Source organism: Hemitrygon akajei, chromosome 21 (assembly GCF_048418815.1).
Source record: "Hemitrygon akajei chromosome 21, sHemAka1.3, whole genome shotgun sequence".
Classification (NCBI taxonomy): domain Eukaryota; kingdom Metazoa; phylum Chordata; class Chondrichthyes; order Myliobatiformes; family Dasyatidae; genus Hemitrygon; species Hemitrygon akajei.
In genome coordinates this window covers 66061824-66074007 of record NC_133144.1, presented here as the reverse complement: position 1 = coordinate 66074007, position 12184 = coordinate 66061824, and the positions used below count along the sequence as shown (strand labels likewise).

General features: G+C 44.3%; 1 protein-coding gene across 1 annotated transcript in view; it reads right to left on the bottom strand.

Annotated features, from left to right (window-relative positions):
* The window catches only part of ndst2a (N-deacetylase/N-sulfotransferase (heparan glucosaminyl) 2a), a 487958-nt gene that overhangs the window by 46613 nt on the left and 429161 nt on the right, over positions 1-12184 (bottom strand). The window contains exons 9-10 of the mRNA XM_073025637.1: positions 6306-6491; positions 536-664 (exon numbers count right to left, since the gene is read on the bottom strand). Of these exons, the coding sequence (XP_072881738.1) occupies positions 536-664; positions 6306-6491 (315 nt within the window). The remainder of the gene's footprint in view (positions 1-535; positions 665-6305; positions 6492-12184) is intronic.

Sequence of the window (12184 nt, the reverse complement as noted above, 5' to 3'; positions counted from 1 at the left end):
TGGAGATCAGAGTTCAACCCCAGCATCCTCTGTAAGGAGTCTCTGTATGTCCTTCCCGTGGAATGTGTGGCCTTTCTCTAGTTTCCTCCCACAGTTCAAAGATGTACCGATTAGTAGGTTAATTGATCCATTATAAGTTGTCCCATGATGGGGTTAGGGTTAAATTGGGGTTGTTGATGGGCCAGAAGGGCCTACTCCGCACTGCACTTCTAAATAAAATTAATAAATAAGCTCACAGGGTCAGCCAGCATCTACGGAGAGGAATAAACGGTCAACATTTTGGGCCAAGTCCCTTCATCAGGAATTTAAATATACCCAATGACTTCACCTCCACTGCCATTTGTGGCAATACATTTCACAGATGCACAACCCTCTTGGCCCGAAACATCAACTGTTTATTCCCCTCAATAGGTGCTGGCTGACTCACTAAGTTCTTTCAGCATTTTGTGCATGTAGCTCTGGATTTCCAGCATCTGTAGAATCTCTTGTTCCTGATAAACCAACAATGGGTTAAATATGTTTTAATCACACTCACCGGATTAAGCAGTACCGTCAGGAAGAGCTCTCCACCCTGAATACTTTTATCTAGTTCCTTGGATCCTCCAGGATATTCATTGTAAAAGATAGTGTGTGTAAACAGCCCACAGGTTTGGCGGGGCAGAACCTGCGTAATTGTAAAAAGAAAAAAAATTTGTTAAGATTCTGTCAAAGCAACATTTCTCCACACAGAAATTTGCTCTGGCCTACATTCAAAGCTGCACTCACAAAGCCCTCAGCATTTTCAAGGTTCCCTCCCATCCGTCCTATAATCTCTTTGACCTCCTACCGTATGGCAGAAGGTGCTGCAGTACAAGAACAAGGACTGTTAGGCTGGGTAACAGATTCTTGCTCCAGGCTGTGAGACTTCTGAACACCCTACCACCCAGTACACATTACTGATGACAACACCAGTAACGGCAATACTGTGCTACTGTATACAGTGCCTATAAAAAATATTCACCCTCCAGGAAGTTTTCATGTTTTATTGAATCACAGTGGATTTAATTTGGGTTTTTTTTTGACACCGATCAACAGAAAATAACTCCTCTGTCAAGGTGAAAACAGATCTCTACAAAGTGATCTAAATTAATTACATATATAAAACACAAAATAATTGTTTGCATAAGTATTCACCTCCTTTAACATGATACACCAAATCATCACTGGTGCAGTCAGTTAGTTTTAGAAGTCACATAACTAGTTAAATAGGGATCACTCGTGTGCACTCCAAGCAACTCCGCAAAACGGATATTGAAAAGTACAAGTCAGGAGATGGATACAAGAAAATTTCCCAGTCATTGAATATCCCTTGGAGTACAGTTAAGTCAATCACCAAGAAATGAAAAGAATATGGTACAGCTATAAATCTGCCTCGAGCTGGCTGTCCTCAAAAACTAAGTGACCACGTAAGAAGGGGACTAGTGAGGGAGGCCACCAAGAGACCTATAACTACTCTGGAGGAGTTACCAGCTTCAGTGGCTGAGATGGGAGAGACTGCACAAACAGCAACTGCTCTCTGGGTGATTCACCAGTCTCAGCTTTATGGGAGAGTGGCAAAGAGAAAGTCACTGTTGAAAAAAAATCATGTGAAATTTTGACTAGAATTTGCCGAAGGCACATAGAGAGACTCTGAAGTTGGCTGGAAGAAGGTTCAATGGTCTGATGAAACCAAAATTAAGTGTTTTGGCCATTAGACTAGATATTGTTTGGCAGGTGCAGGAAGCACACATCAGAAACTCACCATCCCTACCGTGAAGCATGGTGGTGGCTGCATCATGCTGTGGGGATGCTTCACTGCAACAGGCCCTGGAAGGCTTGTGAAGGTAGAGGGTAAAATGAATGCAGCAAAATCCAGGGAAATCCAGGAGGGAAACCTGATGCAGCATGCAAAAAAACTGCAACCTGGCAGAAGATTTGTTTTCCAGCAAGACAATGACCCCAAGCATAAAGCCAAAGCTACACAGGAATGGCTTAAAAACAACAAAGTTAATGTGTTGTGGAGTGGCCAAGCCAGTGTCAAGACCTGAACCTATATGAGAATGTGTGACTGGACTTGAAAAGGGCTGTTCATTCAGTCCTCATGCAATCTGACAGAGTTTGAGCAGTTTCGTAAAGAAGAATGGGGAAAGATTGTAGTGTCCAGATGTGCAAAGCTGATGGAGACCTGTCCACACAGACTCAAGGCTGTAATTGCTGCCAAAGGCGCATCTACTAAATACTGACTTGAAGAGGTGGGGGGGGGGGGAGAGTAATTGTGCAATGAATTATTTTGTATTTAATATTTGTAATAAATTTAGACCAATTTGTAGATTTTTTTTGTCCACTTCGACACAAGTCTTTTCTGTTGCTCAAAAAAGCCAAATTAAATCGTGATTCAATGTTGTAAAACAATAAGACATGAAAACTTCCAAGCTGGTGAATATATTTTATGAGTACTGTATTTAATGATATGCTGTATATGCTCTTTCTGTCAACATGTACATCTACAGAATGTTTTAATTACCTGTTAACATTATTGTGTTAATATTTCAAGTGATGTATGTGATATATGTACTGTGTTTTGCACCTTGGCTCTAGGGGTACATTGTTTCATTTACCTATATACAAGTGAACAGTTGAAAGACAATTAACTTAAAACTTGAACGATATTAAACTTTCAACAAGTTTCCAATGATCAAATCCAGGGACAGACTGCACGACCATTGCTTTACTAATTCCTGCCTTTGACGCAATTCCCTGCGAGCACTGTGGGATCACAAAAATGTCAAGAGCTGCTAACACAGAATTTTGACATCATCTAATGTCATGAAAGGCCCAAATTCTCTCAGAGTGTTTCTTTGATCTGCATAAAAGGTAGAAATTAGACACTCCTGCCAGATATTATAGCTATGCAACTGAAAGATATCCAAACATGAAACATTAACTTGGTTTCTCTTTCTACAGAATCTTCCTGCTCTGTTATTAATTCATGTGTTATGCCGTTACCTATTCTCCTGAATACTGACTATTGACAATGAAGAAAATATATCTAAATGTCATTTGAATCTGGAATGTACTTTAGTGGCAGTAGTAGAGGCATTTTGAAAATTATTATTTCAAAGTGAGTACACTGCGATGTACTCAGAATAGAACGGATAAATGTCCATAAAGAGTATGTTCAAAGGGAGCACACAGAAAATGCTGGAAAAACTCAGGTCAGGTAGCATCTACGGAGAGGAATAAACAGTCAATGTTGTGGGCGAAGACTCATCATCAGGACTGAAGAGGAAGGGAAAGAAGCCCGATGCTGCCTGACTTGATGAGTTCCTCCAGCATTTTGTGTGTTGCTCTGGATTGAAAACAGACATGGAAGCATGGAGAAACATGGGGAAATCCCAGGAAGACTTTCTTTGTTGCTGCTGTGAGGTCCGGGACTCTGCTGGGAAGAACAGGCCCCCAGTCCTCGGGGTGGCGTTGCTGATGGCCGTTGGCGGGGCCATCTTAATACGCTCGGCAGAGGATGGTGCTCGGAGAAGCTGTGCCGGAGGGGATGGTCGTCGGCTCGGAGGTTTGACGGACTCGGAGTCCGCTGCGGTCAGGTCGCTTTCGGTGTGTGTTGCGTCTGCGAGGCTGAGTCGGGCGGCGCCTTGGAAGTCCATAGTGGGGGTATTCTCTTCTGCCGCCGGCGTGGGATGGCGAGTCTGTCGGGACCCTGGGGACTTGTGGAAACTGTGTGGTGATTTCTTTTGAACTTACAGTCCTTTAACATCTTGGACTATTTTTACTGTGCCCATAGTCTGTTTTTTTTAATCAATTCTGCTATTGTTTGCACTGTTGTAACTATGTGGTTTTGTGCAGGTCTTGTAGCTTTAGTTTTCAGTCTTGTTTTTGTCTGGTGGATTTGGAGCTCCTTTCTGGGGAACGCGCTAGACGGTAGCGCGATATTAATATGCAGCAGCCTCTCCGGACTCTGGATTGGGGATTGCCAAATGTTATGCGGATTTTCTGGTGTAGTCTGTTTTGTCATATGCTTTTGTGATATCATTCTGGGGGAACATTGTCTCTTTTTTTTTAACTGCATTGCACTTGTGGTTTCTAAATGACAATAAACTGAATCTGAATCTGGAGTATCTCGTCTTTATGGCTTTCAAGAGAATTAAGGGATGGGCCAGCGATATGAGAATATTTAGGATCGGCGGCACACATTCAATAGAGTACACAGTCTCAGAGTCTGAACTGGGGTGCACAGGGTGAACAGGGAGGGGGAGGACCTCTGGTGAAGGGACTTGTCTTGTCCATTCTGGGGCAGCTCTCTCAGCTTTGGTCCCCACAGGACACTCCGCTCTCACCTATGGCTCCATGTCGCTGTTTGCATACAACAGCAACCACACCCGGTACACTGCTCCGACTGGCGGGCTAAAGCATGAGAGGGTAGCCGGAAGGCCCCACGCCCTGGTGAGATAGGGACATGCTGTCCTAGCATGTGAAGCCTGTTCTGGCGGACGAGACAGATAAGACCTACAGTGAGATCCAACACCAGGAAGGCTGTTCTGCAATGCTCCACGGACAGCGAAGATCATGACCAGACTCATGTTTGCCCCAAGGCTCTTCATTTTCTCTGAGTACCCAACAATTCCCTTCTCAAAACCTACTGCTGAATCTGCAGGAAGGCAGTACATTGCAAACTGCTACCTCGAGCTGCCTCTGCACCATTTGGTAATCACATTCAACTGAATTATCTGACAAGTTATCTCACAGACATTATGCACTGTTCTTTAAGGGTGCAACTTCAGATGCTGCACAGATTCTGAACATAACCTTGGCTGAGTGTAAACTATCTGTTGTGTTTCCCACATTGAAACAGAAATCACCATCACTGCCTCGTTACGTACACACAAAATGCTGGAGGCATTTTGGAATACAGGAATATTCCAACATAGAGATATAGGAACACAGGGATATAGGAATATACAATGGATATTTCAGGCCATGTCCTGAAGAAGAGTCTCAACCTGAAACGTTGACTATTTATTAATTTCCAGAGATGCTGCCTGATCTGCTGAGTTCCTCCAGCATTTTATGTGTTACTTTGGATTTCCAGCATCTATATAAGTTCTTGTATTTATAAATTTTCCTAACATTTCTCCATGACATTACAGGATTCCATTCAACTACCCCTACCCCCCACCCCCGAGTTTCAGACCAATTCCATTCTCCCAGTTACTCTCTCACACATTCCCATGCTACTCATACTTGGGACAATTTATTGCAGCCAATTAATCTACCAACCTGTCTTGTCTTCAGGACAACAGAGGATACTGGCACACTCGGGAAACTCACAGTCACGTGAAAAACATGCAAACTCCACACAGACAGTAATGGAGGTCAAGTTCAAACACCATTTGCTGCCAAATCCCGCCAAATGGCTGCCCGTGTCATCTTCACCAAATGTGTGCCCGGGGGGGGCAGAAAGCACTGGAAGCCGAGCTCACTGCAAGGGAAATCTGGCATGGACATTAACTGTGCACCTTGCTGCTGATGTTCGTGCTCCCCAAAGAGAAAAGTACTTCACAGGCTTTGGAACTACTTCTGAAATGGAAATCTATATGCTTTTCCTTTTTTGTGTTGGGGAATAAATTTCCAAACAAGATCAAATGGAAGTTGCATAACACTATTACAGCACCAGTGACCTGGGTTAACTTCCGCCGCTGTCTGTGAGGAGTTTGCACGTTCTCCCTGTGACCACATGCATGTGTTCCAGGTGCTCCAGCTCCTCCTACACTCCAAAAAGTACAAGTTAAGGTGAGTGGATTGTGGAATGCTATGTTGCTGCCAGAAATACAGCAACACTTGTTGACTACCCCCAGAACAGCCTGTGACTCGGTTGGTCATTGACACAAATGATGCATTTCACTGCCTGTTTCAGTGTTTCGAAGCACATATGACAAAGATAATATTCTGTGTAATCTCTGGATTAAATGTGCATCATGCAGTGACGTTCACATCATCCAAATGAGGGAAGTCTTAAAGAAACTTCACAGAGTTTGGAACTACTTCTGAACTGGTTGCCTGTCATTCCTTTCCTGCTTTGGAGAGTAAATTTCCAAGCGAGATCATTGGGAGAATGCAGACGTTATGACCTACAGAACAGTCTGTTGATGGTGACGCTTCATGTATAAGCCCATGCAATCGGTGGTCCACATACAACAGACAAGCTACTCTGGCATGAGAGTCCGTGCAGTCCAGCAGCACAGCGCTCTCATTGTGCTTTGAGATTAGCTACTCACCATAATGCCATTGTGGATAAATCCCCTGCGATACCGTGCTGGCTTCAGGTGGGGATACTCCTCTGTGCTTGTGACCTTGATTCCCCAGATGGATTTCCAAGCCTTGTACAGCTGTGTGTGGACAGGATACACTCCTGAATGATGAGGGGCAACGGCGTAGCCCATGTTGATCGGGATTCCATGGTCCTACAAGAGAAGGAGACGTGGTTACAAACAGTTACACTGGAAGAATGCCCAAACATGTAAAGACTCTAAACATAACATGGCCTCAATCAGCTAATAATTGCTCATGCCTGTTCCATGAAAACCTCAAGGGCAGATTAGAATTGGTTTTCAATTTCCCATTTCCGGTAAGATGGTGGTGCACTTGGTCACAGTAGCTTCTCCAGGGTCAACCAAATGTGTTATTGTCTTTCTTTAAAATGTATTTTTTACGCTTGCAACGCCCTGCTGGATATTAAAAATTAAAAATACTGCAGATACGCCCCATTAGTGAGTTGCTTGTTGGTGGAGAAACTGAAGGAGCAGAACTTGATGCAGATGGTGCTGCTGCCTGCCTCAGAGGGGTGTTGGAGGAGTCAATGTGCAGCTTAAGTGAGTGATGGGCCAGTTGCTTTTCTTGTGATCACAAGACCCTGTTAGACATTGTTAACGCGAAATACTGCAAGTCCGATTCACTGACTTACTGTCAGATGGCGAGGAAACTGCATGACCCCAGGCACTGCAAAGACTAGGCCTCAAGCAGTGGTGTTGCTTGTTTACAACCACCCAGGACAGAGGCGTTCGAGTCGGAGCACTAGTGTAGCTGTGGTGTGGAGTCCAAGCTGGAGTTGGTACTGCTGCCCCTCCCCCAGTGTTCACTTCACAGAAGACAAGGTGTACTGCGGTCAACTGCAGACTGCTGCAACTTTAATGGATTCAAGGACTGGGACTATTTTTTGGTGTGACTGTATTTTACTCATATCTTATTTGTGCTTTCTGCTGTTGGTACTGTGTTTTGCACCTTGACCCCAGAGTAACACTATTTCGTCTGGTTGTATTCATGGATGGTTGAATTACAATTAACTTGAACTTTACGGGTCTGGACTTGCATACAAGCCAGAATGAGTAAAGACAGATCTCCCTGAAAATTAAAAAGCTGGGAATCTGAAACAAAAACAAAAAATATTGGAAACACTTCAATTTGCATAAAAATCAGAAATTAAGATACCCTTGAGAGATATTTCACTTATAGAACTGAAAGATCTCAAACTTGAAACATTAACAGTGCTGCTCAAGAATGAGGAAAACATTCTAAAAATGGTTTGAATCTGAAATAGTTGCCCTGGCAGCATTGAGTGGCATCTGTGGAGGGAAAAACTGAGTTAATGTTTTAAGTCACAGACCCTTTGACAGAAATGGCAAAGGGTCTCTGATCTGAAGCTCTTCAGATAGCTGGTGAGAGGGTGAGGGAGAGGAGGATGGGACAAAAAGGATATCATTATCAAGGACCTCCACCATCCAAGCCATGGTCCCTCCTCACTGCTTCCATCAGGAAAGAGGTACAGGAAATTCAGGACACACACCACCAGGTTCAGGAAAAGTTAATACCCTTCAACCATCAGGTTCCTGAGCCAGCATGGGTAACTTCACTCATTTCAAGACTCTGAACTGATTCCACGAACAATGGACTCACTTTGAAGGACTGTGCTCTACATATTATTATTTTTAAAAATTATTATTTGTTTCTATTTACGTGGTTTGTTCTCTTGTGCACATCTGTTGTTTGTCAGTCTGCGTACATAGTTTTTCATTGATTTCCTAGTTCTACTCTGGTTGCAAAAAAAATCTCAGGATAGTATATGGTGACAATATTTGTAATTTAATCATAAATTTAATCTGAACTTTGAACTTGTGACAGGGACTGCTCCAAGTTTGTCCTATTTGAAACCAGCCCCCCTCCACCGTTTTCCTTCTGATATCCTGCTGTGTGCTCTACTGTAAATTCTTAATATTTATCGTCCATATCCTTGTCAAGTTTATGACCCCACAAGTACACTGATGTACAGATACAATGAACTGCACGAGTTTTCCTCTGGATGCTCATTTCCTCCCCTATTCCAAAGATGTGCGGTGAGGGCCATGCTACATTTCAGAAGTGTGGCAACTCTTGCAGGCTGCCCCCAGCATGATGCTTGCTGATTCGATTTGACGCAAACAACTCACACAGACCATAGGACGTAGGAACGGAATTAGGCCATTTGGTCCTTCAAGCCCACTACGCCATTCCACCATGACAGATTCATTTTCCCACTCAACTCCATTCTCCTGCCTTCTCCCTGTAACCTCTGACACCCTGACTAATCAAGAATCTATCAATCTCCACTTTAAATATACCCTATATACTTCACTGCATGTTTTGATGTAAATATGGCAAATGAAGCTCATTTTATCTTATAAAATATTTGCAGCAACATCTCAGGCACGTAGGTTGAAACAACAAAGCAAATTATACCAGATCCATTCCCCACCTTCACTCTCCAAGGGTCCCAAACTTCTCCGAGATACCTTCCTTCCTTTTATACATCAATAGATCTCTTGCTTTTACCAAATCTTTTAGCCACTTGCTGCTTAGAAGACTGCCAGTCTCAGTCCTCTAGTGTCGGGAATTATTGATCGTCAAGTCGTTTGATTTCACATCTTCCTTGCCCCTTTCTGTCAATCACACAGTCTCTCTTCTTGTGGAATTGCTCTTTTAATGTGGATAAACCTGCTGCTCACATACTAACCATTCCTTCATCCAATCATTCCAGCCCTAGGTAGAGTGGTTAGCGCACCACTATTACAAAGCAGTGACCTGGGTTCAATTCCTGTTACCGCCTGTTTGGACGTTCTCCCTGTGACTGTGTGGGTTTCCTTCCACATTCCCAAAGCCATACTGGCTGTGAGGCTGATTGGTCACATGGGTGTAATTAGTCTGGAAGGGCCTATTACTGTGCTGCATCTTTTAATAAATAAATGAAATGACGGAGGAGAGCACTCTCTCGCTGCATCAATGGAAACTCCAATGCAGAGGATTGAAGGAAAGCTGCTGAGGGTCGCAGATTCAAGCCAGCTCTATGGGGTCACGAGCCTCCCCACCATCAAAGGCAATTTCAAAACACACTGCCTCAAGAAGGCTGTATCCATTATTACAATACCTCACCATCCAGGACGTGTTTTCTTCTCATTGTTACCATTAAGGTGGTATCTACACTCAATTATTTAGAAACAGCTTCTTGGCCTCTGCCATCAGATTTTAGAACAGTCCACAAACTCTACCTCTTTTTTTGTGTTACTTATTTTGTATTTTACAGTAATTTTATGTTTTCCACTGTACTGATGCCACAAACTACAAACTTCCCAACACAAACAACACACACAAAATGCTGGAGGAGCTCAACACGTCAGGCAGCATCAATGGAGGGGAGTAAATTTGAGTAAAGCCAATTGCCATTTAACTATATACTGTCAACCAAGAAAACATCTCTCTGGACCAGGGTATAAAGCACAGTAGTACACCATAACACACAATAACTTAGGAAAGCAAAGATAAAATCTACAAATGAATTACACATAAAGTGCAATAATATTAAATATTGTCAGGTATAAAACAGTGACACTTCAAATGTGATGCAGCAGGGAGTTCAGAAGTCCAATGACCTGGGGGAAGAAACTGTTTCTCACCCTGACCGATCCTGTTTTTACACATCAGAGTCTCCTCCCAGATGGTAGAAAGTCAAAGAGGATGTTGGATGGTTGGGTGGGATCCTTAATAATACTAAGGACCCCGTGTACACAGCAGTCCTGATAAATCTCTGATGAATGGCAGGGAGACACCGATGATCCTCTCAGCTGTTCTCAGTCCTTCGTGGAGACCTCCAGTCGGATGCACTGCTACTCCCAGACCAGATGGAGATGCAACTTGTCAGGACGCTCTCAACAGTGCTCCTGTGAAATGCAGTGAAGCTGGGTGTATGTGTGGGGTGGGGGGGGGGGGGGGGGAAGAGAGAGCCTCACTTGCCTCAATCTCTTTAGGAATGCAGGCACTGCTGTGCCTTCTTGTTCAGGGAGGTGACACTGAGGGACCAGCTGAGGTCGGCTGTGACGTGAACTCCCAGGACCTTGTTGCACTTCACTCTCTCTATGGAAGAGCTGTGTATTCGCAGGAGGGTGGCTCAGCTGCACCTTCCAGAAGTCCAGAATGATTTTGTGCTGAGACCCTTCGTCAGGACTAGAAAGGAAGGGGGCAAGACAGAAGGTGGGGATCACACACAAAATGCTGGAGGGATTTAGCAGATCAGGCAGCATTGATGGAAGGGAATACAAAGTTCATAATAAGGGCTGAGATCCTTCATCAGGCCCCATTTATTGAAACCTCAACTATTTCGATGCTGCCAGCTCCAGCATTTTTTATGTATTGCTCTGGATTTCCAGCATCTGCGCAATCTCCTGTGTTGATTACAAAATTGGTTTTAATTCTTAGAACTCTTTCAGAAAATGGTTGGAAAGCACTGCGTGTCCTGAGGTTGTGAAAGACAGCTTACAAATGCAGAACTTCCTCTTATGTGCACTTCCTAGAAGCGAAAGAAATATATGGCTGATGCCGTCGTGGAAAGAGTCTTCTCAAGCGACTGGCATGGTTCTACCAGTTTACATTACTGATTGTGTTGCACTCATCAACACAGAAGGCCTGCGAACTGAGCTGGGATGTCCAGCCAGATGTCAAGCAGGCGGACCAGCATGGCCAAAAGGCAGGTGGTCAGCAGTTCCAGAAAAGTTCCTTGTGGGCATGAGGAAAAAGATCTGATGACCCCTGGGTATGTGAGAGTGGAGTTCAAGGCCCAGTGTTCGGTGATCGGAGGGCCCCTGCTGCTGATTCAAAGGATGGAGGCCTGAGGGTTGAATTGGAAGTCAAGGCCTGTTGGCCGAAGTCAAGTCTGTGAATCTCTGCAAGTTGACTGGGGAAAATCGATAGCACAACAGAGTCCATTGGAAGCTGGAGATTGAAGAAGATGGGTTACCCTGAAATTAGAGGATTGTGTATGTGCGTGAGCGGGATGGAGGGATGGGGTTTGTTTTGATGTTATTTTGTTGCTCGTGGCTTGGTGTTGTTTTGCCAAGCCCTGTGGGCAGACTGTCCCCAGCACCCCCTCTGCTATGTCGGTCATTAATGCAAACAACACATTTCGCTGTACACACGTGATAAATAAACTTGAATCTGAAATACTGAAATTATCCTGAGTAAACAATCAAGCCCACTCACAGCACAGAGCTGCAGGGATCTGAGGCTCATGCCCCCTCTTTCAGCCAGAGAGCAGTAAAAGGAAATCATCTTCCCAACACTGGAGCTGTTCCACTGGCTGCTCATGGGGGCCCTGGGGAACGGGGCCACGGTACGCCAGTGATGCCTGATCACAGCAACTCGCTTTCAGCAGGACCACAGCTGTCTTCATGGTCCCTTCAGTGTGCATCTCTCTGGTATCTGTATGATTAACAGGCAAAGCCAGGTCCTTTTTTTTCGTGGAGGGGGAGAGGAAAAAGAAAAAAAAATACTAGTTTGCTTTCATAACTTCCACATGGAATCTGTAAATTAGACTCCCGTTATAAGGGTGATCACTAAACCAGGTGAGGGGTGGAGATACGTCTCTAACAAAGGAGGTGCAAGTCACTCCCTCCTGCTGCTCACCCCCTGATCAGGGTCAAGTGAAGCCATGGGAGCAGCTGGAGCACATCACAAGTCCTGGTTCTGTGACCACTGACGCCAGGCAGACAATCTCTGAAGAGTATTGATAACGGCTGGGGTCATCCATCTTGTAAAGACACTGCCCAGAAGTAGGCAATGGCAAACCACTTCTGTA